The sequence below is a fragment of the Corapipo altera genome, unplaced genomic scaffold, assembly GCF_003945725.1.
Source record: "Corapipo altera isolate COAL_440 unplaced genomic scaffold, ASM394572v1 44, whole genome shotgun sequence".
Taxonomy (NCBI): Eukaryota; Metazoa; Chordata; class Aves; order Passeriformes; family Pipridae; genus Corapipo; species Corapipo altera.
Window position 1 is genome coordinate 8,416,402 of NW_020884880.1, and position 27,057 is coordinate 8,443,458.

The following is a 27,057-nucleotide window of genomic DNA, read 5'->3' on the forward strand; positions in this document are numbered from 1 at the left end:
AAAATAAAATAAAATAAAATAAAATAAAATAAAATAAAATAAAATAAAATAAAATAAAAAAAAAAGAAGAGGCCTTCTTGAACCACTGAAGCTATAGTACAAATCTTTTCAAAGTATGGAGAAAACTATGACTATAATTTAAAATTGTATTGTTAACTTTATTTTGTACAAACCAGTCACAGATATATGTTGAATTTCTTGTGAAACTAATGGCCTGGAACACCTTTGTTATTCTTGTTACCATTTTTATTATATTAAAGGGAAAAGGGAAGTAAACCTGAACTGAGTGGACTTGTCAGCACTATCACTGTGTTGCTGTGTAGATTCTGTGTGAAAAAGACATAGAAATTTTGAGAAAAAAGAAGTCTGATAAAGTTCAGGAAACACTTTACCTCACTATCCTTCCTCTTTTTATTTTTTTTTTTCCAAATCTTTGTTTGTTTTCCCTTGTTCTGGTAAAAATAATAGAGTGAGTAAATGTATCAAGTTGAATGAAGGAATGACCATTTATAGTCGTGCTTTTTTTTTTTAATTTTTCTACTCCTCCTTGTTAAGTAAGACAGTTAAGAGGACTGTCTTACAACAGTTAGCAGCATCTGTTGGATGCTACAATCTCTGTATGTGAAATACAGAAGTATTATGATGGCTAATAAAGTGAGAAAGGTAAGATTTTCCCTTTGAAGAAGAGGTAATTCCCCAGTATGGTGCAAACCTTTGCTTCTTTTGCCTTAATCCTCAGGAGAGCTGACACCCTTACGCAGGACATTAGCCTTACACCGGCCTTAGGGCTATATTTTGGTTCCTGCCTTCATTCAGTATCTTCCCAAGTGTATAATGCAAAAGAGGGATTAATTTCTCTGCTGCTCTGTCTAGAACAACCTTTAAGCTCAATATTTTCTGTACATTAGATTTAGTGTCCAATTGTTACAATAGCAACAGAGGAGAGACAACTGGTGGCTTGTTTGGAGATGGGAAGTGGTTGAAATTGGTTGCACCACCTAGTCAACTCAAAAGGTCTCCATGGGTTTCTTCTTTTGTGAACTGTGAGAATCCAGAAGTTTTCCCCAAACTCAGAGACAGTTTGAGTCACATGTATTTTTCAAATGTCAGTTCAGCAAGTTGCATAACCTTGAAAACCATACAAATGGGTTTCACTTTTCTGTAGAATAATTCACACACACAAAAACCTCTACACAATTACATCATGACACAAAATCCTGAAATGTTCAGGTCTGTTTACAAGCTTGGTATTTTCTATTGTATAGGACCAAGTAAGCAGTTTTTCTGGTTTTTTGTTTTGTTTTTTGTTTGTTTGGTTGGTTTGGTTTTGTTTTTTGTTTGGGTTGGGTTGGTTTTTTTTTGTTTTGTTTTGTGGGGGGTTTTTTTGTTTTGTTGGTTTGGGGGGGGTTGTTTTTGTTTATTTGGGGTTTTTTTGGTTTGTTGTTTTCTTTAAATTAAAAAAAGCAAATAGCAAATACCACAGAAGGTGAACTGGAATACATATTATACCTTTATTACTAATAATACAAGTAACTGTGTCTATCTAGCACAAATAGCAAATTTTTTTATTGATATTTTAAATAGGTCTGCCAGAACTGATCCTTTATAGTAGGAGAGGAGATGGGACTCTCAATTTAAGGAAATTTAAGAAAAACTGTTACGAAAAGAAATTCAGATATAAAAGATATTGTAACTGTATCTTAGTAATAGTAGCTATACTCCAAGAGAAACTGCTAACTTAATCATATGATATCAATGTAAATATTGATTATTATAGTTAAACAAGGTTTTAAAAATCTATTTATATGTAAAATATCTTTCTATATTTTAAATAAAAGGTTGGTTGCTTTTTCATAGGAGATTTGTCAGTTATCTCAGTAGTCACATTAGGTTTAAAAAAAGGTAAACAGACCTCCTGATACTTTGTCTTTTTTTATATAGCATACCAGCTACAGACATAGCCTTCAGCATTATGATAAAAAGTGTCTATGAGCTGTCTTCCTTCTCCCATCTCACTCCCAGAATGCATTATTACTCAGAAATTTTCACAGCTGGTAAGAGAGTAAGGAAATGTTTGAGTGCAATTATTTTCAAGTCGTTGATAACTTTAATTAAAATATTTCTGAAACTGCATCTGAGTGTTTAGTGTGTGCAGAGTGCAACACTCTATACTGTGCTATGTTGTGGAGTCTTGCAAAATAAAAAGAAATGCATCCATAATTTGTAAATACATTTTTAGTGGCTGGAAAGTTGTCTTGCACAAATAGTTTTGTGTTGTCCCATGTACTGACACCTCTGAAATCTTGCTTGAAGTAGTTTATAGCTTTGTCTAAACTGGGGTAATTGCGCACGATGGTTTATACAATGACGAATTACTCTTCGCATTTACAGGACTCTGTACAGTTGTTGGGTTTAGCACTGCTATATAAAGCATTAAGCTTATTACGCCCAAAAGAATTAAATTATGCTGAGGCAATTTGATTAGTTGTGTCCAAAGGAAGACACAATGGTAATGAGCTAAAAGCTTGAAGTGAACATAGTTAACAGCAATACATCATAATTAAAGAAAAATATTCATGTAAGCATTTTCGCTTAAACTGTTTTCCCTTTTATTCAGTTCATTCAGCATTCCTGTAAAAATGCTTTTTGACTTCCAGATGATTCAAAGCATTAAAGTTGATTGAGTTTTTTAATTTTAGTTCAATGTTTATACACACTACAGGCAACCTTGTGTTCACAATCTGTATCAGAAATTGTGGATTCATTGGATTTCTTTCAAAATGTTAAATGATAGGCATCTTAATTTAAATTTTTCTGGAAACATCCAGGTCTGTTTATGAATTGTGATACAAAAAAGACAAGAGAACCTACTCATTTCAGTATGGCAAAATTAGACCAGTCATACATGGAATCTGGTTGATATTTCATTAGTATTATTTTTACTTGAAGCAATTGGAAAACCTAGGTGCCTCATAGTGGTCTGCTAAATGCTGGAGAAGAGAGAAGACTACTGTAGTAGTAAGGCAACATTCTGGGAAAATCAACAGATTCCTGCAGAAGCAGGTCATTCAGCACCTTGCCTTCAGAAGCAGGTAGTGTGATTCAGTGATGGCAAGTGCTGTTTCATGGGCAGCCTTCACAGCAAAGCTATTTTCAGCAATATATAATTTGATAAGCATTTTCAACTCAGCATAATTTAGCATATTTATTCCTTCATAAGTTTTAATTCCGCTTAAGAGGAATGATCCTATCAGCATAAAGAGGTCATAAGGATTGCTGCATGATCAGATTAACCTCTCTTCGACTTCATTGCCTCAAAGCTTTAGATCAGTTCTCCTTGATTTTGGAAACAATTTGTGTGTTGTTTCCAGGCTACTCTTTCCAATTTATTGACATGATACTATGTTTGTTTAATACTATCTATTGCTTTATTTTTATTAATATTTATAGGTACATTCCACCATGTAGCCTGATTCTATGAGGATAATATTACCTAAACACTGTATTCTAGGATTTTTCTCTCTCCTCATTTTTGTAACTTTTTTTGTAACTATTTGGTTGTACCATATATAAACATGAAATTACACTGATATTAATAATGATCTCTTTCCTTCTTCATAAACTGAGGTGAACAAGCACCTGCTGCTTGCAATACCAGAGCCATTGGAACTTCACCTTAAGACTAAGGCTATATGGATTTGTGAGTCTTAGCTCACTCCTAGTGAAGTTGTTAAATGATTGCTACAGTGCTTGATAGGATAGATGTGAATTTTCTATTGCCCTCTGAAGTTGCTTAAAACAACTCTAAACCCCTCTGCTTTCTTGCTACCTCTGTTGATCTTGAAACACTTGACTCCTGGAGGTTCTGTGGGGAGAACTGAGAGAGATGGTTGACTTTGTTTCCCTCCAGGATGAAAATACGGAATGAAAGAAAATAGGCTTGACTTAGGGTTCTGCCTAGTCAGGGTTTATGCAGTACTTTCATGGTTCAGAAACTTTTATGGTTTAATAGTTATTTAAATTAGTGTTTTGTTAACTGTATGTCTGCTTGCAACATAACCACATAAGAGCAATGATTCCTTTAAAACATTTCCCTGAAAACTCTTCTTCTGCTTTTTATTGTTTTCCACACAGTAACAGCAGTTCTTCAAAAGATTTGGTGACTGGACCTCAATAAATTGCTCCTGGGCTTTGGTTTTGATACTGCTATTACCTGTATCATCTGTTAATTGTGTTATTTTATTTGTAATATGATATGTTAAGGAATGTAAGGTATTCCATAATTGTCAGATTTCAGGAAGGATGTTCAATTTAATTCTGTTTTTTCAAGACTCAACTTCTCATGATAATTCAAATCTAGGTATTAATTATTAGGTAGAATATAACCTGATGCCTATTTATTTACTCTTGATAGCTTGTGGAATAAGTAACACATGGGAAATGTGTCTGAGATTCCATTAGAAATCTGAGCCTGAATTGTGCTGGAGTCATTGTGCATGGTACTGTATACATTCAGGGCAAAAAGCAAATTTGTATCCATTTTGAGTAGAGCTGGATCCAAGCAGTTTATTTATTGTATGTATGAGATTCACTTATTTCAGAGACTCCACTCAGCACTAATCCTGACTTTCTTTTCAGCTGACATTGAAAAAAGAATTTCAGTGCTTTTCAAAGTGTTTACTTCAAAGGTTCAAAACCTTGACCCATGCCCAAATGGAGAAATTTTCTTCTGTAAAAGAAGCTTGGAGATACGGAAATGTTCATTTTTCTAGCAAGTCTGAAACACTGCCACTTCGATTCAACCCAAATAAATAATTCTTCTGATTCTCTCCCATCTTTCTTTCTCATCTCTAGAAAAAAAAGAAAGAGTCTTTATTTTGGAATAAGCCTAAACTTACGCACTACATCTGTAATTTTACATCATGTTTATAAATTAGAATTATTTATATATTCTAATTTCAACCTCTGTGTTTGTTTCCTTACACAGTAAGTGTCACAGTGGGTAAAACTTCATGTAAGTATTTTCATAAGAACAATTACATTAAAAAGTACTTGTTTTCATTCCATGTAATATCATTTATTTAATTTAGACATCTCAAACATTTTCTTGGAGAATATAGTTTAATTTCTGTAAGAAAGCAGCTAAAGGGGATATTTCTACTTCTGGATTTTGTGCTTGTTTTCCCAATGCCTTTAAAATAACCAAAGTTGTTTGTGATTTCATGAATGTGTCTGTGCAATATACAGCTGCAAAAGAAACAAAAGAGATTCTGATGAAGGGTGAGGGAGGTACTTTCAATGACTAATGTGTTTGCCTTTGTCTTTTTGACGGTCTGATAAACAGCAAGGCATTAGATAAGAGAAAGCAATAAAGGAATAGTTTAAAAAGTGAGATAGAAAGGTACAATAATGATGCTGGCACAAACTTCCTGTATCTCTTCAAAACTATAGAGAAAAGTGTTTGAACATTGGGTAGGTTGGGATAAGGGTGCTTGGTAGGAATACAACCTAGGTAAATCAGTAATCCTTGGATCAGGGGAAACCACAAATATAAAAAATCCTTCAAATAGGTGGAAGTTTCAAAAGAAAGATGTTATCAAAAATATGCCATTGACATCTGTTCAAAAAAAACAGGCTGATTTTTTGTTTGCTTTCTTTTAAGTGGTGGGATTTGCTCACAAAGAGGATTTATTCATTTATTACTTTTCCTAAAGGCTTTTTTATCTTGCAAAAAGTAATATAAATTACTTTGTTTTCTAAAGCCCTCTGTCAGCAGAAACACGCTGTGACAAGTTCCCTCAAGAAAAGTCCTGTAGGGTCAAATCCCAGCTGAAATTCCTTAGTGAGCCATGCTGAATATTTGCTACCTCACTGCTGGTCGGGGTGACTGGATTGCAGAATACCGACTTGAAAGGTAGAAAAGCCTGAGGATCTGTACATCTGGCAGTACAGGTGTCTGCTCATCAAACCAAAGAGCACCACTGGATATTTTTTCCTATTCAAGTGAATCCTATTACTCCTTAGAAAAGTATGATCACTTCTTAAAAAAAGTATGATGAAATTGCAAAAGTAGACATCATTGGTTATCTTCTGTTGATTTTATATTCAGTAATATCTCTTCCTGGATCACAATTAGACTACCAAGCTCAAGTAGTTTGCAATTGATTCTGCAGTTCAGGTACCTTGATACACAGCACACACTGACTAACCTTCCTATTGATGCTTCTTCCAGCGTAAACCGGAGCATAGGAAATAAGGAAAGAGAGAAAACTATATAAAATTGCAGCTCACCTTATCCCAGCCAGCACCTGCACCCAGGCTCAGGATCTAACAGCACCTGCGGTTTGGATGAACCACTAATTTTAACAGAAGCAGCAAGATGCTCAGAGTTGAGTAGGAGAGCCACTTCTTCTCTTGAACTGGAGTGATTCCTGGGAATGAGATATGCTGGATATTAAGTAACACACACCGTAACCATAGTTTTCTAGAAAATAATATGCTTTTTCTTCCCATGTCACCATTGCAACAGTTTCAGTTACAAAGAAGACAAGGAATAGTGTTGCTAGCTTGCTGTCCTGATTATTTTCTTGAGCACCAAGCTTGAAAAGGACTGATTTGTTTCCATCTGTGTGCCTCTGTACATCTGTTAAGCTAAATAGATTGAAGGGATTGGGAAATATTATCAGACTAAACACTGTGATTTCTGTGCTTTTTATAGATGGAAATGACCTAGCTACTCAAAAATAATGTTTTATTTAATAAGGAAGACACAGGTGAGTTAGAATATGGAGTACTGTTCAAAGCTTATTCTGTAAGTTATGTTACTTTTATCAAGTATTTCAGAAAACATATATTACCTCTGCTGTTTGGATACATTCAAATATATTATCAGTGTGAAAGAAGCTCAAATATATGAATATAATATATAAAATATTACCAATACTGGATGTTCTTATATCATGTGAATACCACTCCATTAAAAGCTGACTGTTAATACTAGTAATTCAACAGCAAAAAAGATATTATTTCTTTTCTCTCCCCCATAACACATCTTGGCTTAAACCAGAATCATTTATTCATTTGTGGAAAATTCAGCTGTAGGTTTGCATATAACTTGATGTAAGAAATTATTTTTTTTCTGACTGTACGTAAGGCACATACAAATCATTGAATGAGAGTTTGATGCATATGTATATATATATTTATATATATATATAATGCAGCTTTCACTGCTTATGGGCTGCAGCTGTAATAAGCTTGGAAGGATCCTAGTAAGTGGTTCTAGCCACCACAAGCCTAAACTATCTACAGCAGCAGCATCACCACATTTAACCTAATTCATCATGCTTGTGTGAAATGCTATTGTGGTAGCAACTATTTAGCTGCTTATGGATAGAATGTACATAGATGTTGAAGGAGCAAACTCAGCAAAGTCAGTGTCAGTAACCATAACATGAATAGAATGGCACAAACATCTGAAATTCTTGTTATTCTTATTATTTTCATCTTATAAAAGTAGCTCAGGTGACCCACAGCCATTATTTTAAGACAATCATATTTCCAACCACCAGGAACTGTACTATTTTAGGCCTAAAATCCTAAACTGGCAGTTTTCTTTATTCTGCTCTGCCTGAGATAGAAAAATTTGAGATGAAGGGCAAAAAAACCCACTGAGCTGTGTTTCTTCCATCTGTATAGCTACAAAGGGAAGGAAAACAAGGGGAAAACACACATAAGGTAATTACCAGGTTCTGCCCTGATGAAGATAATTGCCTCATTGTGTCCATTATAAATGTTGTCATGACTTTAGTTCAAACTTTGGCCTTAAACAATGGAGACCATAAAATACATATTTGCTACATATTGAGAATGTTATGGGAATGACATAAATATTTTATACAAGGATAGCAATACTTCTTGAACAAACTTTATCTAGCCATAACATTCTGGCACATGGACTGCTGAAACAATTGTTGCTGGGGAGAGGTTCTGAGAGGAAGACTAATACCCCAAAGTAAATTTGTTTTCAGGTCTCCTTTTAGAAAGGCTTTCTCTTTTCAGTTTACTCCAGAAGGACTGCATGGTGGGGGAGTTCGAGGTTTCCCTGTGTATGCCCTTCCCTGAGGGCTTCACTGTGGAAGAATTATTGTAAATTCACAAGATGCTCTGTGGAGCCAAAAGACAAAAGTAGGCTCTATGGGAACAAGCTGAAGATTCTTCCTATATCGTTGCCTTTCTTTGTCCATTTTTTGGACTGGCTAATTCTAGAACGTGAGTGTAAGAGGCAACATCTATATAGGAAATGAAGTAGAGCTGAGATGTTGGCAATGACCCAGATACCACAGACATACATATGCTGTTAAATTCGTAGAATTCCTTGTTTGGTTCTTTAACTACCAGCATGAAAAACTCTAGAAAGTTCTTTTTAATGTTACAATATATTGATCACTAAATCCTGTGGTGACTTTCCTAAATGAATTATTACAAGATAATAGCTTCCACGGCTCTATGAGCTACTAGTAGAACTCTTTCATTTTCTCTTTTGTTTCTTTTTATTTAATGTCTTCTTTTTGGTCACAAATTTCTCCTTGGCCATTGTCAGTTTTTCTTCAATAACCACCTCTTTTCAATAATCACCTCTTTTAGCTCTAGGCCTATTACTATTTCTGTTTTTCTTTATCCATTGTGCTTATTCTCTTTCCTTTTCATCAGTTTTATCTTCCTGTTCAATTCTGGTTGCATTTCTAGGAATGTACTGTATGAATTCCACTTTTAGAAAGTAAGACTTACTCATTTCTGGGACTTTGATAAATTGTCACAAGACCTTTTTTATTGTTAAACATCTTAAGATTGTATAGAGATGCTTAATTACTTCTATCAGATAAAGAATTAATAATTGCACCAAGAAAAACTTGGTATTGTCTTATTATTTAGCATGCACAAGACTATGCCAGATATTCTGATCTGATGGAAATAGGGAACTAGATGAAGCATAGACTCCATTCACTTCATATTATTATAGTATTTATATTTTTGTAGGGATAGTAGGAATGTTTACTAGGAAATAAAAGAAAAAAGAAAATTTGACAGAGTTGTTGCATTTCATTCAATAAGTTAACTTCAATAACTGAAGTAATCTTCAACTGCAACTCCTGATTTTTTTAGGCTTGAGGTAGTAACAAGACCAGGAATTACTCTTCAGTCTCTGGAAAGCATATCACACCGGTCTTGGGACATTATGCAGACCACAGGCCACCCTCAGCCAAGCCTGAAGGTCAGCCAAAAGGTTCAGATAGTCCAACATGCAGCTGTTTGTCTTTCTTAACATAGATCACCTCACCCAATTTCTGTTCTTACTGTTTGGTTTCTTTTCAAATCCCACTCTACTTCAAAATATTGTAATGTGTTCCTTGAAAGGACTAGCAATCACTTTTGAAGGATCATCTGTCATACTGCCCATTACTAGAGAAACCTTATTCTTAACTTTGTAGGCTGAAAGAGCCCAGATTCAAATTTACCAAGTGTGGACTCAGGGAATTCTTATAAGAGGAATCCTGGATGAAAAATTCATGTTTGCTGGAGTTTTGCTGCCTCTAGGATATCTCTTTTAGTAAGTCTTCCTTATGAAAGAAGCTGTGAACTGGTTCTGGATATATGCCCTCAGAAATAACAAGTAATATTTTATAACTCTGAAATGAGCAACTTTTTTATCTCTGGCAGATAGTCTAGATAACAGCTCCATTGACTATTCAAGCAAAATGATAAACTTCTAAAGCTTGATGATGCAATCTGTTGTAGCTGCAGGGACACAGTAAGAATATTTGTGCAAAACACTGAAGAACAGTTTTGAACACTAACGTGCTGAGATTACTAGAATTGCTAAGAGCACTGACATAAACAACTGGTAATGTGCAGGTTCCAAAGCTGTTTTTCTACTGTTTTTTTATAAGATTAAAGACATACCTTAAAAATAAGCACTTCTAAAAATAAAATCATTGGAAAGAGTGTCCATGATATTTTTATCCACGTCAGTATTTTATTTGTCAGAGACATTAAAATGTTATATATATAATACAGAATACAAATTGTAAAGGAGGCAACATTCTTTAGAAGAAACAGAAGAACAGCTTTTTTTCACTGCACAGATAGTTTTCTAATTCCATATCTTCATTATTCAGTATCTTTATTATTGCAAATAGAAAAGTATTTAAAGGACATTCTGCACTGCAAAAAACAATCTAGACATTGGTCTGTGGTTCTTCTGTATGTCTATAACACAAAAACATTTAAGAGACAGCTTCTGCATAGCTGAGATTGTTAAAATCTTACTTTTCAGACAACACCTGAGGCTCTACAGTGAAGCTGATGCTACGTAGCTAATTGTGAAAAGTAACATACCAGTTACTATAATTAAGGAGCAAAATATTTATACTGTATGCAGGGCACCTTGATTAGAAGGTTTTCAGAAGACTCACTACAGGCAAGTGTTAAATACTACAAGTTAGTTCTGTGAGCCAGACAGAATTCAGACAACCAGAGATAATGAGACTATAAAGATGATATGTAGCTAGCAACAGTTGTGGCTTGCTTAGGGATACATGTAAACACAATCTGGTTAGAACACTTAACAGCATAAATGTGGAAAAAAATAGAAAGGATAAAGCAAACAATACATCAAATGGCTTGTGGGCAGTTTTCAGTACATTCATGTTCTCTTTTAATGCTGAGAAGAAATAACATGCCATGACTACTATCTGCAGAATAAAAGCATTCAAGTTTTTCCCATAGAAAAGATACTCACTCCTGCTACTCTTTCTCCAGTGTTATTGTTTTCTCTATGTAATGTGGTAGCTGTCTGGGTTCATGCTGCCTTTCATTCTTCAGAGGCAGTTCCTTCCCTATTTTCCTGCCTTAACTGAGTCACTGTCTTCTCTCCTCTCTTCACTTCCTCGGGTGTCTCAGTCAGAGTTGAAATCAAAGAAGATTAATTGTTGGAATGATGGAAAGTTGTAGTCGGTCTGGATGGGAAGATGTTAGACGTCTAAATGACAAAACCTATAAAAATTACAATTGCTCAACGAGAAACAGTCTCTAGGAGTAAGCCCTGAACAGGTTACCCAGGGAGGCTGCAGGTTCCTTGTGACAGAAGGTTCTAAATGATGGGTAGAGCAATTAGCCATCAGGGATAACACAGGTACAGCACACCGTGCTTTCGAGAAGTATGAACTCAAGGAATGACTGCATTTTGTATCATGTCAATGAAAGTGGTTTGAATGTAACTAACACAGTCCTCATTTTTATTTCCAAGCAGGCTATTTCCTGAGTAGGTATTAAAATCACTATGTTTGGACTTTCTTGTTTGCTTGTTCTAGTCTATTATTAATTATACATTATGTTTGTGGAAATCTCTCTGTGTGGTCATACAGATCTTGCATTGGTTTTAGCCTTGGCCTTTGACATTTAGATATCTGTGTATCTATTTGTATTTTTGTCATATTCTTCTCTTCGTATACCTACTGGATTTGATAAGAAGTCCCACTAAAATGAGAGATAATACAATCACAATTAATACAATACCTGTAGCTTTTCTTAGTCATGGAAAGGCTTCATAAGGCTAAATTAAAATTCATTAAAACTAGCTTTATTTATTAAAATTGGCTCAGGTTTGTTGGTACAGAAATTAAACTTTGGCATGGTAATGGCATTGTCACTTCTAATTTAGATAATTTTTTTAACTCATTAGTCTTACTTCGTGTATACCCTTTCCTCTTAATGAGAGCAGAAAGAGAATTTGCAGCCTACTGAGTTAGCCATCATAATTGTAAGCTTGTTTCAGGGCCTATCAAACCACAGGTTTTGTTAAAATTATAAGCCAATTTAGCAACAAAGCTCTGTTAATAAATATAGTTCAGTAGTCTTTTTAAGTCAGAAGTAAAATAATCAGCTCTTTATGTATTTGTTATGCCTATAACAGAACAGAAGATCTCAGTGCAGCAAGATCGTATCTTGGTGCAGCTGGATCATATGCTGCCCACATTTGCTGATTGTCATGGTGATTTATTGTTATTATCAAAACTTTCCTGCTTCTGCATACTAGTAATTGTAGGCTATTTGTAACATTTATGGCCAAAAGTACTGGAAGTGTACTCTGAGGTTATATCTGTACTAGTAAATTGAACAAGTGGAACTTTCAGGATGTTAAAACTCAGCTATTGGTAGTTTTAAATGGTTAGAATCAACCTTTAGATAGTTTGGGCATGATTATCAGGGGTAGTTCAGGTGTTAGCACAGGCCATTGGCCATTTGCAGTTTGCATGCAGACACCTTCATTTGGAATCTAACAAAATATAATAGTCTGGATCTGATTCATTGTGTGCCAGTGAGCCTCAACGGCAGGGAAGAATCCTGGGAACATAACCTATTTGTCGATCCTGGTGGTTTGAGTATAGAAAATATCATACAAGATATGCAGAAACAGTATTTTTCTTTAAATAGGTTTGTAGTTATAGACATAACTCTTTGCATATTCATGTAGCAAATATAAACTTACTCCATTAACAAGGAAGGAGAGGAGAATGAAGGAGTGGCAGTCGGTCATACAGGTATCTAACTGCTGCTGTCTTGCTTAAGAGGCTCTGCCAGGTCATCCTGACTTGCCCTTGGAAAGGGATGACTTGTCACTGATTGCTTTATGTCTCCCAGTACTTGATTGGGAGTAGATTACGTTGGATTAAAATAAAGAGTGGCTCTTTATTTTACAGGACAAAAAAAGAAGCTCATTGGGAATTATAATGTAAGACTATTTTAGCTGTACGATAAAGTTTACTTTTAATTCTTGTGGGAAAAAAGGGTTCCTGAATGTTTTAGTCAGGCAAGGTTCATTCAAGTTTCTTGCTATATCTGTATAGCTCTTCAGAACTTTTCAGTTTCAGATTAAAAAAGGGAGCTCTCTTGAACAGAGAGGCAATTTCTGTATAAACTTGTTCTCTTCTGCTTGTTTCTGCACATGAGAAAAAAACTGAGAATATTAAGCAATGTACTGACTTTTATACGTACTCCATAATAATATTGTTACTTTATTCCTATGCTTACAGGTAAAATATGCTTTTTGCTTTACACATCATAAGATCTGAGCAGAATCATGATCCTACCTTACAGATAATGCTTACTAATTTCTTAAACTTTCTTCACATGAAAAAATCTTGAGCACAGTCTCTAAATGTGTTTTTTTTGTCTCCATAAGAATTTTTTCCTCGGCTCTGTTGGAACAATTAAGACTCTAGATTTCATTGGATTAGTGCAAGTCAATGAATTTAAAATAATTAAAATACCATTATTAATGAAGACCTTTCAGCACTAACCATTATGTGAGGATTATAGTCTATTTGCCCAAATACTAATTGTGCTTCATATTTTTCATCCTTTATATGGCTCTTCCACTTCTCAAAATGCTCCCCAAGCTCAATAGAAACTCAATAGAAACTGGGTGTGATTTTAAAGCACCTGCAAAGGGTAGTGGGAGTGGGGAGCCAGGTGCAGGGATGGGAGAAAAGAAAAAGAATATGCTGGTTCTGTCCCGTGTTGACAAAAATACAAACAGCAGGGTGGGGGAGGGGGAAGTTTCTTGTCAATCTGATTAAAACTGTACACAGTTCAATTAGTACCTTCAAATGAGGCTTCTGTACTATTAGCCACACTGCTGAATTTCTTTTTTCCCTGTATAATTATTTCTTCTTTAGTCTTAAAAATTGGGGTAGAATTTCCCTCAATAATCCTTGTTTCTCTCAGTGATATGTTTATGTGACCTTCCCAGTCACCAAAGAATAAGTATGTAGGCAATTCACTGACTCTGATTCAACTTCCATAGATGACTACTTCCCTGAAATGAGCAGGAAGAGTAGCAGCTCCTCTGAATTGCCAGAGATATTCTTTCTTAGCAGAACAAGGAAAATAACAGCTAAATCAACAGTAGTTCTGTATATCCCCAAAATCTGATATGCATAAATAACAGCTTTAAATCACAATCCTCTTTCCTTGTCTCCAGAAGCAGAAAAGGAAGCAGAAAAGAAGTCACAGATAACCAAACGAGATTTCTTCTGTGTTATTTGCACTGCAACCATCTAGAAGTCAGCACATAGAATTAAGCTGAGGGAAGTAAAATTTTGGACACAGACAGAAAGAGTAGGATAAAAGCTAGAAATGAGTCAGAGATGACCCTAAGATAACAAGCAGTGTTTATAATTCTTATAAATTCCTCCCAAATGACAAGATTTTTGTTGGTCTCATACTGACCCTGTGAAACTACAGCCCACTCAGGAATTTCTGTCAATTTAATAAAAGTCCTCCCTCTTCCAAACAGTCCCTGCCTTGTGAAATGAGTGCAGAGCCAGGAAACAGATCTTAGGAGGGGACTTTTCAGGGCAGGAGAAGCAGAAATGGGACAGGACATGGAGTTGTGTGGAACGAAAGTGTATTGCTCATTTTGGAGTTAGGGCAGCAGGAGTGACTGCTGACAAGTAAGAGCTCTGGAAGCTTCAGAGGATAATAACCACAAAGGCTACTGGACCTCACACATGCTGGGGACAGGTAAAGCTACAGTTCACTAGGTGCACAAACACATTTTTCCTAAAAATCTCATCCTTGGATGGCATCATAATTCATGACTGGAAGGGAAAAAATGCTGGGTTTGAGCATGAGGAGAAAAGTGGTTGCTATTGGTTTGATAGAATTTATTTTATGTTCTTTAGACATAGTAAACCACCTGAATAGTAGCCTGGAGAAACAGTGAGAAGAGACGAGAGCTGTAAAATACACATGAAAGTGATCTGTCCACATGACATCGACCATAGTCATCCTTTGCAAGACCAAACATGTTGTTAAACCTGACAAAATATTAGTCCAAAAAAGAAAAAGTCCAACAAAAATCTTATATTGCAGCAAAGGTTCTAAGATTGCAGTTTGTGCTTGTTTTACACTGAATATGAAGCAAGATGTCTACTGTACCCAAATTACCAAATAGAAAATACTGAGACAATGCATTAGGCAAAGAGACAGCAAGAACATCGGATGAGAACAGATTTGCAAAAGTTGTGGATAATGTGATACAGAAATTTTTAGGTAAATATCTAAAAGGCCCCAGTGACACATAAAGACATTCTCTGTGCATTCTGTGGTTCTTTGTGCGCTGAACATCTGAAATCTCCTATTTGTTGTTAAGAGTGGTTGATCCATAGGAATGGATTTCTAACAGCAGGCAGTGGACTGCCAATGCACAGAGGATGCAGTATCTGCCTAGCAGCATGAATTTACCTTACTCCCTATTTCCAAATCAGGGAGTTGAAGACTAACCACAGTACCTCACTGGAACCATGCAAGTCCCATGGCCCCAGAGGGGAACTGGAGATGAAATCTATTATGGGAAGCTAAAGCCTACTGCCTTTTTCATGTAACCCCCAGTACCTTTGGAGCTGGCAAATAAGACAGCATACATACAGGTGTTTTTCTGCTACCTAAGTAGCACAAAAGATCATGGAACAGTTGGGATCTTTAAGTCCAGTGAAGAATAAGAAGTCACTAGAGACTTTGTTCAATATCAAAGTGAGGAAATAAAAGACAGTGTGAAAGAAATTAAATTTAAAATTAGAAGGAGAGGAGTCTTGAACAGTGACTGTAAGCTTTCAACACAAAGATAATGTGGGTGAAGAGAAGAATGAAACCAGAGCAGCATTTTATGTTGTATGGAGTGATCACAACATACTTGTGATGACAGAGAAAGAAACCAGTGAGTAGGGAGAGGCTAGGGCTGAAAAGAGTACTGAAAGCAACAGGGAAGTGTAGGCTGGAAGAAACTAAGTGCTTGAATAGATGGATGTGTTTGGAGTGAAGAAAGTGCATGAATTTCCAGTTTCAGCCCTAAAGTCAAAAGAAGAAAGGGACTGGAGAAAAGAAAGTAAGACGTACAGTATTGCCTGCCTGATTTTCTAGGATGCTGGTAGGATCTTGTGAAGAGAACCAAGAGTGAAGAGGAAAGGGACTGAGGAGAGATAGCAGCTAGCAAAGAGTTGGCATCCTCTGCAAAGATGTTTGGTTGGGAATGTGGCAGGAATATAACTGCAAAGCACTGACCTCGTAAGGCATAAAGTCATCTTACTATATTTTTTCAAAACTTTTGTTTGCTGAAGACATATTTTTTCAAAACATAATTTGACAAACCCCTGGCACTTGACAAGCCCCACTAGCATCGTTAAGGCTTAGGTAGTTTTAACTTTATCTGCATATTGTGACTTCAGAGTACTTCGGCTCTGGGATAGCATCCCAGGAGACTAAAGCCGAGCAATATAGCTGGTAAGGAAGCGCGCGTTGCGCTTGCTTAATGCCCGGTGCGAGCGCCCGCGGATGACCTGTCCCGGAGAGACCCCCGGGATCCCCGAACGCCGCCCCAGCGAAAGCCGCTGTGTCTGAGGGCCAGCTTTGCACACCCCCACGTTTTTACCGTACGGTAATACCGGGGCCTCAGTTATCGCCTCCGTCGGCAGAGCGGAGGAGAAACGCTTGTGTAATCGAGGCTCCAGCAACCAGCGAGGGAAGGGGCAAGCCTCTTGCCGCTGGTGCGATGCTGACAGCCCGGCCAGACCCTGCGGACGGGCAGCCAGGCCAGCACCACGGACACTGCCCCAGCCTCCCGCCCGCTGGGTGCGGTGGCTGCAGGGGGGACCGGACCGCGGGGCCGGGGCCGAGCCCACAGCTGCGGTCGCGCTCCGGCGGCGGTGCAGGGCCGTCCCCGCGGGGCGCGGGTGCGTCGAAAGGGGAGGAAAAGGGGAGCTCCTCCTGGCTGTCGTCTCAGCCGTGACCGCGAACAGCCCGTGTTTACACAGGGCGACTCCCAAGCTCTCAAGTTTAGCTCTGAGACAAAATGTATTGCGGTTATTCTGGGGGAGGGAAGAGTTCTTATGCTTCTGCGGCGGCGGAGGCGAAAGAGACCGGGGCGGGGGGGAAGCGGCGGCGGGTCAGAGCGGCACCGGGCTTTCCTCGGATGGTGTTCCTTGCCAGCAGTTCGGGAGTAACTCTTTACGATGCTGCTCCTTTCCTTTAAAACAAGTGTTTAGCTGAAAATGCCAGTGTAATAACCCAGGGATTCATCCCCTAATGAGAGATGAGCAGCGCCCTCGGTCAGCGAGCCCCGCCGGTCCTCCGGTGCTTGACGAGGGGGCAGCCTTGCCCCCAGTGACTCCCATTCTGTCCCCAGGTGTCCTGCTGTCCTTGTCCTCGGTGGAGCCCGGTGCCTTTCCGCTTCTCCCCAGCAACCCCCTATTTTGGGCAGTCGCGTGTTATTTCGGGTTTTTCTGCCGGACGACCTGCGGCTGTGACGGTGTCAGCCCGGGGAAGTAAGGACGGGGGAAAAAGGGGGCGGAGGAGTGACAGACATGGGCCTTGCCGTGCCGCTGAGCTGGTGTCATTTGTCTTTCAACCTGAACGCTGTGATTTCATTTTTTTTTTTTTGCCACGATTATTTTCTGTTATTGGGGCTACGCGACCGCTCGGGGATGACCTTCCTTCTCACTGGAAGCGGGAGCCCCCCCGCACTCCTCCCCGGCCACCAGAAGGTCGGGGGTTTTCCCTCTCCCCACCCCATCCCCATCCTGGAGCCCTCTTAGGTCTCCCCCCGCTGCCGCCCGGTGCTCCCTCTCCTCGCGTGACCTTCCCAACATGGCGGCTCGGCCGCCCCCTCCTCCCTCCGCCCCGCCGCCGCCGCGAGGGGCCTCCCCGGCGAGGGGGCGGTGGCGCTGTCAGCCGGGCGGGGCGGGACCCGGCCGGGAGCGGGCGCGGGGCAGGGCCGGGCCGGGCGGGGCGGTCCCGGCGCCGCGCACACTGACAGGCGCTCGGCCAGCAGACGGCGGCCGCGCTGGGGTGCAGAGCCGGCCGCGCACCCTCCCGCCGCTGCAGAGGGAACCAGCATCGCCTCAGTGAGGAGACGCGGGGCGAGCGGCGCTGGAAAGCCCCGACCGCCCCCGTACCTGTGCCCTCCGGGGGCGGTGAGTGGGTGTAGCCGCCGCCGATCACCTGGGATCCCGCCCCGCAGCGCCTCCGCCTCCCGTCCTCGCCCGGCCGGGGAAGGCGCCACCGCCACCGCGAGCGAGTGAGCGAGCGAGCGATCGCGCTCCGAGCGGCCGCGGGCAGCAGGACCGGGGCCCGCGGGCGAAGCGAGGCGAGCGCTGCGGCGCCGGTGGGGCTCGCCCGCTCTCGGCAGCCGGGGCGAGGCGGGCGGGAGGGGCGGCGGCCCCCGGCCGGCGGTGCCCGCGGCGCCCGCGGCGCGGGGCGCTACAGCCGCGGCAGGATGAACCCCAATGTCACCTACGCCAGTCGCAAGCGGCGGAAACCTGTGCAGAAAATGTAAGCGGCCTCGCGGGCAGGCGGGGGACGAGGCGGGGAGGACGGTGGGAGCGACGGGCTTCCCGGGGCCGCGCCGTCCTGCCGTGGAGGCCCGGCGGGGGTGGCCGGCGGCGCCGTGCGGGGCAGGGGCGCCCGGGAGAGGGGGTGCCGCGAGGTGCTGGCGGGGTTGTTACTGTTTTTAGGGCTGTTTCCCCCCCAAAAAAAACAAGGGAGTGCCAGGGCGCAGAGGGTCGAGGCGGGGGAAGCAGGGAGCGGTGCCGGCAGCGCGGCGCAGCCGGCTGACCTAGATTGGGAGGCATCTGAGGTGAGGGCTCCGCGCGGTGGCTGCACTCGCCCCGCCGGAGCGGGTCCCGCGGGTGGTGCCGCGGTGACTGCCCGCTCCCCCCTCACCGCTCCCGCACTGCTCAGGTGTCTCTGCGGGGAGCGAGTGGTCGGAGCCGGGAACGGCTTGGCCAGTTCCGATCGTTTAGGGCTGAACCCCCACCTTTAACCCTCCGGTATTCCATGAGATGCGTTTATTTGCCAAAGAAACCCAAATGCTGTAGACGGGTCGAAAGAGGGGGGGAAAAAAAAAGTCTAGTGTATGGTGGCTTTTTGTGTGTTAATTTGTCACATTGAAACTGTGGGAACAGCTTACTGTCTGAGTAATTTTCTACGATGCACCTGCTTTAGATTTGCATCCGAGGCTTTGTATGCTCCACTAAAAGGCTGCTCTCATGAGAGGGGCATTTTCAGGCTAGAGGAGATGCTTAACTTGCACTTTCGACCGAAAGTCAAGAATCTGTAGGTCATAAAAAGTAGCAAAGCTAAACTACTGAGTTGCAAGAAAAATAAGGAAAGCTAAAAAAATCTTTGTGCATTTCTGCAGGGTACTTCTGTAGATGTAAAATAACTGCCAGAACTACAAAAACATTAAAGGAGAGAATGACAAATACTTAATGAAATCCTATTGTGAATGATGTGTTTTTAGATTCACAGCAGACAACTGTCTTGGGGGGGGGGGGGAAGGGAATTAGCTTGAACACTTGCTTCTTTATGGTTGGAATTGTTAGAATGAATGCATGTAACCCTACAAGTTAGCACAGAAAGTCTAAAAATGTATAATTTTCTTTTTTTTTTTTTTTTTTTTAAATTCCCTTACTAGAAAAGGCTTTAACTATGAAAAGAGCAGTGCTTTCTTCTTTGACCTTTCTTTTCCAAATAAAAATGTAGAGGTACCTAGATAAATTGGCACAGTAGATTTGGACTTTTAAGAATGAAATCAGTGTTTTTTCATGAGGAAATGACATGTATTTGTAGGCTATTAATAGCTAAAGGCAGATAGTTCTGGTTGTGAAAGGGCGAGGTGTTCTGCCTTGCCTGGTAAGACAGCTTAATGTCTGGCTTACTATTAATTTCTGGTTAGCCTTGGCTAGAGGATGTGAAACCTTGTATTTTACCATACTGTAGTGTCTACATAAGTAATCCTTTTCCCTGTATCTACTCGTTATGTAAGTTGTCTGAGCTGCTGTGATTAGTTGAACTCGAAGCCTTTTTCTTTTTTTTTTTTTATTACTAATAGGAACTATTTATCTATTGAGGGACTGTGCCCTTTAGGACTAGAGGGAAAAGTTTCTTCTCAAAATAAAAGTATTCATATTGAAATAGTACGCTCACTCATAATTGAAGTGGAGGCTGATTATTAACCTACCTTGTTTGGGTTACTGGAAATTATTTTTATGCAACACATTCATCTCTCATCTAAGGTTTACGTGTTTCTTTTCTTCTCAAAATGCCTATGCTCTTTGGCTGCTGCTTCTGTTAGGCCAGCCTTGCAGAACATTTCTAGTGGGTCAGAGTGCTCCAATTTCTCACATAACTAGTTACAGACCACACCTTTAGGCCAAAAAAAAGTGAGACAGGTAATAAGTTTTTTTTTTTTTTTTTTAACTGATTGATGGAGAGAGGTAAGATGTACTTGGTGCTGGTTAATAAAGCTTTGACACCACTGTCATTTTAATCTGTTTGAAGTTGATAATGATATTTCCTACCCTCAGTAGAATTCACAGCTCTTCAAAAAAAAAAAAAGATGATACATTACTGGGACTAGTATCTTTATAGAAGAGATTGTTTCTTTTGATAGTTCTAATGTTTTGTTTGCCATGTATGTAACTCTGAATGGCACATAATAATTGGTAACCTGTGGTGACAGGCAGATAGTCTTTAGAAATGGAAGAAGGTCTTAATATATTGCCATAGTTGCCATTGAAAAAAAATTAAATAGAAGAAATACTTCTTACTTCAGGTGTAAATAACTCATGAAAGCCATGGTGGTAACTCAAAACCAGTTTAAGAAACATGCCTCCTGCTACTACCCCTTTTTATTATCTGCCATGTAAAGAACTGAGCTTGAAAGGGAATCACAGGCTGTTGCCTGACAGTGCCAAGTGTTGAAATGTGCTTTTTTGATTCAGTAGGGAATTACAGTATCACAGCTGAAAAAGAAAAGCAATCATGGGGGAACATAATAGGCAACTGTTCCTGCATTTCATCTTATCTTGTCATGTAAGGAAGAAAAAAAAAAAAGAGGATGCTAAACATGTGCACTCCAATTGCTTGTAATACGCTACAGAAATCACTTTCCTAATACCTTGGAGTGTTTCAATTTCCTCCCTATTCAGTGTTTGAGCCCTGCGAGTCCCCCTGGTGGTAGCAGGGCTGGGGGGGTTTCACTCCCCACTGAGACTTCGGGAGCAGTGGGTGGCCCCTGCGTTTTGTTTTGGTCTTTTTTTCAAGACTTAAATTTCTTTCATCTAGCGATCGTTAAGTGAATTAATATACTAGGATTGTAGTAGGAAGGATAAAATGCAAATTTTATGGAAGTGGAGCTTCCATAAAATTGCAGATAGATTCTAACATGAGGTGAAGGGTATTACATAAGTACACTTGCAGTTTTTATGTCTTTCTGCTTACTAGCTCTGATTGGGTTTGTTTTTGGTTTTTTTCAATGTTTGGATAGGAATTGTTTTGTATAACTGGATAAATGTAATAGACAAAGAATGGGGTGGGGAGTTCTAAATGTTTCATACTATGCAGATGCAAAAAGCATAATGTCTTGGGTTTTAGTAGACTGACTAAAAAATTATGATAGGGTTTTGTTCTGTGTTATCCTGAATATATTTATGACATTAAGTACTTCAGAGGTTTGACTCTATCCTTAATGATGAGTAGTCCTAGTAATGTTAGAAAGCAGAGCAGAGATATTTTCATTTAGAACATTGAAACAGTTTATGGATTCTTTGAAGGCAAACAAACAAGAAGTGCCAGAACAAGCTTTCAGAAAGGAAGTTCATCAGAAAAGAAAAATAATCATTGAAATATTCCTTTGTGTAAAGCAGTATTGGCTACAAACAGCAGTTTGCACCTTTTATTTGAAATGGAGGCAATAAGGCTGTTATCATATGTAGAATAAACTTCTTATATATTTTTGTCAGTCTTGGTGTAGCTGTATGTTACATGTAGACTGCTACTGAAAATTCACTGGTTTTAAGGTTTGGTTTTGGTTTGGTTTTGGTCAATGTTTCTTGCAAAAGCATACTTTTTAGAAAAGAATCTGCAACAAATGGAGGTATAGGTATGTAGGTAACATGGTCAGTAGACAGGAACATAATTTTTTTGTTTTTTTTCAAGTAACATTGGCTTAATATCTTAAATAATAGTGAAATATTTTAAAACTGAGTGTTAAACTTTCATTCTCGATTGGTGTTCTGGATGTCTCTATTACTCTGGTTGAGTCCTTCATGCACCAAACAAACTAAAACTCTATTTACTACTGGAGGACAAACAGTAGCCCAGCATTGGACAAGTAGTATTCAACTGCTGGAGGTTTTTTTAGTAAAACAACTTTATCCTTTCAGCAGCTTGAATCTTTGCTGGTTTCAGTCTCTGCTGAAAGAACCACTGGAAAGAGTCTCTTGCCCCTTCAAGATTGGTTGATGACAACTTTAGTTTTTGAGAGCTTGATAGTCCGTGTCGTATCTGTTGCTTCCAAAGCAATCATCAGCTGAATTTTCAGTAATCATAAATTCGGTGTGGGAAATAAGAGTAAATGCTAGAAGTATTTTTCAGTTGTTTAAGTAAATAGAGAATTTTTTAGGATTGTAATACTTGCTTAGTGATAACTGATGCATTTCATATACCTGAACTACACTGAATTATATGCACGTTTAGTCTTAAATATGAGATGAAAAATATACATAGCTGAGAAGATTAAATCCATTAGCTAGGTGACTTGTATATTCTTTCTTATGTCCTTTTTTCCTCAGCAATAAAACTGTTCTGATGAACTTCTAATTAGTTTTTTTAGAAGAATTATGTTTCTTTTAAACATATCACTGTATCTTTAGTGCTCTTCTTGCACATTCTTTTATTCTCTTGACTTTATTTCACAATTCAGTCTTACTAATAAGATATCATGCTTTTCAGTGCTTAGTTGTTTGGTTTTTTCCTTTTTTTCCCAAAGAATATGTTGTCATATCACGAAGAAAATAAACTTGCACTTTCTTTGCATTTTCTCAAAAACTGCTTCAATTTCCCTTCAAAATGATAAAATTAGCATGTAAATATTGAAACTTAATTTGGCCTTTTGATAATGATTAAGACTTGGGTACTTGTGCACTTTATAATAATTTATTGCTGTTAATGTCTGAGAAGGCACACATGATAAGCATGTGTAATGAAAATTTCTGATTGAGTAGGCTGTAGAAGACCAGTGAAAACAGTAGTTAGCTAGTGCTGTGGTGGCAAATCCTTTAAAATTGTTAAATTAAAAATTAAGTGTGCTTGCTTTTCTTGCAGCTGTTGGATGATAAGGGTTGTAGCTCAGTTCAGAGGTTCTGAGTGTACATGGACCTCTGGCCTTTGATTAGGGAAATCAGAAGGTAAAAGATTAAGAACTGAAAGATCAGCTTAAAATACATTACCTCCTTTAGTACTTTTTTCTTCTTTTAAATAAAACACATGCAGGGATTTAATCTTGACATAGTACATAATTTGCCTTGGAGATAATTTTCTGCAGTGAAGCTAGGGCTGTCTTTAGCATCGAGGGTTTATATAAGTGGATGGAAAATGGTTTAGCTTGCTGCTTATGCCCCTGGCACTTCCGCCCTTATTCCCTTTGTCACTGAAGGATCCATTTTTATGTAATGGATTTTAGTTGGGTGACAAAGGGGAAAATTAGGGATAATCAGTGTTTGATTTGGAGGCAGAGAATATGGCAAGATTTATGATGCAAATAGTAATAACATAATATTCAAAAATGCTTTCAACTAGTTAAAAGCAAAAAAGAAACAATTAGAAAGTCAATGTAAATTAGAAAAACAATCAACAATTGATAACCTGATGAGATGACTGCACAGTTGCACATAATTGCAACCTACTTTGTCAAACTGTGAGTTTAAAGTAAACCAGAGGACAGTTGTTAAAATAGAACAGTCTGATATTTAGTTTGAAAAGTTTGTGTGTTGAATGGTTTCTATGGAGTCCTCCACTTTTCAGGAGCAGACCAGTTTGATTTGATATTAGTTAGCCATTCCCTGATTGTTATACAACTGATACCTGCTTAAAGTTAGAATTTATTATTCAGACATTTATGGCAGTCTAATATGTAAAAAAAAAAATTAAGAAATAACTTTTAATTTTTTGCTAATATTTGGTGATTTTGAACTTTTTTTTGTTAGGGTTATATTTAAATTGTGTAATCCTATGGCTTATACAAGTTAGTATTCTACCAGCATAAGAGAATATGAAGAAAACTTTGCTAAACTATTCGAAGTTTAATATTCACTTGGGAATATGGTGAACTGACAGTGTCAAACTCAGGACTTGTGACCAAAGCACACACATCTAACCAAATAGCTTGTCATCCATGACCATTGATGATAAAGCTATGGGTTTTTTTCAAAGAGAAAGAATTTTCATATTTCTTGATTCATTTCTTTTTCCCACTTTTCCAATATTTTTAGGATAAAGCTCTACTAAAACTGTGTCCTAGACAATATTTACCCTGCAGCAAGTTTAACTTTATCTGAGGAGTAAGTAATTGCTGCTGCTATGTTATGTTTTTGTCTATTAACAACATTTTATATTATGGCACCTTCACGTTTCCAGGCCCTACATAAGGCATGTGCCTCCTTTAATGTGCAAAAGGACAGTCATAGTGCTGGGGAGCAGGCAGCCAGACTTAAGTGTAAGTTTTTGACAAGTGACACTTGAATAAGCAATGGCTGTAAAAAGAAGGGCTTGAATTTAAACTAACAAGAAGTGTAATCGAAACATAAAGTAAAAATAAACTAAAAATAAGAATGTCCATTCCAGCAGTACTTATTTGGGTGGAAACACAAGATAAAATTATTTTACTGTATGGTTTACTTTAAGCAGTGGCAAAAATAACTATTGATGCTTTTCCGTTTTCTCATCGTTAAATTGATATAAGTATGACAGTTGGAAGCAGATTAAACAAAATACTGAAGAAATTAGCTGCTGAATGTCTTTATGCTCAGTATTTTTGAGTGATGAATATTGCAGAACGAACATTCCTGGAGAGGAGCACGAACTGATAACTGGTGCAGATCTCATATAGAACCTCAATAGTGGAAAAGTGAGAATGAATCACTCTTTAATTAGAAAACTGTTTAAAATCTACTATGGCTTGTGCAGATAAATTATTTTGTTTCAGTATTGGCTTGTAATGACTAATTGTAATTCGAAGGAGTAAGGGCTTAAACTTGTTCCCAGACTTCTGTGTGCATGGGGAGGTGTGAGTATCCAAATAGCTGGAATTGGAGCTCAGGGTGGATTTGAATGGAAAATAGCAAGTTTATAAAAAGTTCATTATGTAATTCATAACAAGAAAAGCTTTTGAAATCATTCTTTGTAAGGTACAAAGGCATCTCTTTGTCATGCTGTACTCAAATGAAATGCCTTCAGCTGAGAGGTGACTTAAAGGATGAGCTCAATAGTGTTTGCTACAAAGATTTTACATGCAGACTAACTTTATCTCATGGGGGTTTTTTGTGCAGTTTTGGATCCTTCATTATCTAGCACGTTACTAAAACTTTTGTTATATTCAAGTGAAAATAACCTAATCCAAACATTGACAAAAATTAGGGACATCTGTGAGAAATAATTATTGAAGCAAAAAAGTGTACTCTCAAATGTATTTGTACACAGATACTACTAAAAGTTACCAAATTATTTATTATAATAATTATTATTTATTATAATACTAACATTTGGAAGAATAATGACTGAAAATGTAGGAAGCTTTTTATAAAAAATGCTGAATCTCAAAGATTTCAAATATTCATTGCATGTTCAAATAGACATTGTAGCTCAAACTGCTTCATTTAACAGTGTGTGTGTGTTGGAGGGGAGGTTAAGCCATCTTAGGTTATTTCTTTTTTTTTTCCGATGGGAAACAAAATCACTCAGGAAAACATTTTGGTTGTTAAAGTTTGAGACAATTTGTAATCTTAGCCTTAGTGAATGTTTGCCTTCATTTTGGAGAGGAACTTGCACTTACATTGTGTTTGTTTTATTGCCACAGAGTAAAGCCATCCCCAGCTGAAGGAGTCAAGTCCAATCCATCCAAGAGACACAGGGACCGCTTGAATGCGGAGCTGGACCGCTTGGCCAGCCTCCTGCCTTTCCCTCAGGATGTTATCGCCAAATTGGATAAGCTGTCTGTGCTTAGGCTCAGTGTCAGTTACCTGAGAGCCAAAAGTTTTTTTGATGGTAAGTGTTGGAAATTTATTTGGTTTTGAACTGCTTGTAAAAATCAGTTTATACTGTATGTTGATTTCAGCTGCTCAAGTACTTAAAACTGTTAAATTTATTTTAATGGAGTAAAATTAAATGTATTTCAGTAGAACCTCCCGTTTTGTGGATATATACAATGTAACCGTATAAAGTAAGCTTTCCAGTTTCTTGAAACCCAGTGTAACTACTTATATTTCACTTAGGTTACCATGCTTTCAAAGATTTGCATTTGGAATTGATATTGCCTTTAATGAGTCCTCCAGTCCTTTTCATCAGACTATCAAAAATACCCAAGAGATTTCTCTTTTCCCCCTCTGAAAATTGCCTTCATAAAACTATTACTATTCAAAACACGTCATGTGAGTTCCCATCAGCTATATGTTTTGCTTAATGATACATCAAAAATAACTTTGCTTTGATATAAAGTAATTGCTACTGCCTCTTCCTATAGTTTATTGCAAAGGTGATTTGTAAAGAATAGAGACAAAGTCTTTCCTGGGTCCAAGCCCTGATTAACGCGGGACATGAGGCATTAAGATGACATCTAAGGTTCTCCAGTTGTGTGGGCAGGTTTTCACTGACCCCAGCCCTGGCAAGGGTAATACAGCAGCACTTGGAGTAGTCATCAGGCCAGAAGTGGGTGTTCTTTGCCACCTCAGAGCTGGCCAAAGAGTCCTACCCCACTCCATCACTACCTGAGCTGTTCTGTAGGGTGAGATAGGCTGGCTGGCTTCATGCCAGTTTCTACAAAGGCAGAAATAGTCTGATACTTTTCATTGCTGGAATAAAGCAATGAACTTTTATTGAATTAATTGTCCTTTCTTGAACCAATCAGTCAGATTTTACAATATTATATTAAAGATGAAATTC

At 38.7% G+C, this 27,057-nt stretch overlaps 1 protein-coding gene and 1 long non-coding RNA gene across 4 annotated transcripts in view; one reads left to right on the forward strand and one right to left on the reverse strand.

Moving 5' to 3' along the window:
* The window catches only part of LOC113945230, a 19,352-nt gene extending 1,235 nt beyond the window's left edge, over positions 1-18,117 (reverse strand). Inside the window, exons 1-3 of one of the 3 annotated variants that reach the window (XR_003527001.1) lie at positions 18,015-18,117; positions 6,292-6,431; positions 4,540-4,850 (exon numbers count right to left, since the gene is read on the reverse strand). This is a non-coding gene — a long non-coding RNA (uncharacterized LOC113945230). Of the gene's footprint in view, positions 1-4,539; positions 4,851-5,080; positions 5,248-6,291; positions 6,432-18,014 lie in introns of those variants that run through there. The other 2 variants (XR_003527000.1, XR_003526999.1) reach the window with 2 other exon arrangements.
* Positions 18,118-18,255: 138 nt separating this feature from the next.
* AHR (aryl hydrocarbon receptor) overlaps positions 18,256-27,057 on the forward strand; it is a 60,336-nt gene continuing 51,534 nt past the window's right edge. Inside the window, 2 exon segments of the mRNA XM_027639202.1 lie at positions 18,256-18,390; positions 25,976-26,163. Coding sequence (XP_027495003.1) covers positions 18,335-18,390; positions 25,976-26,163 — 244 coding nt within the window. The 5' untranslated portion in view covers positions 18,256-18,334.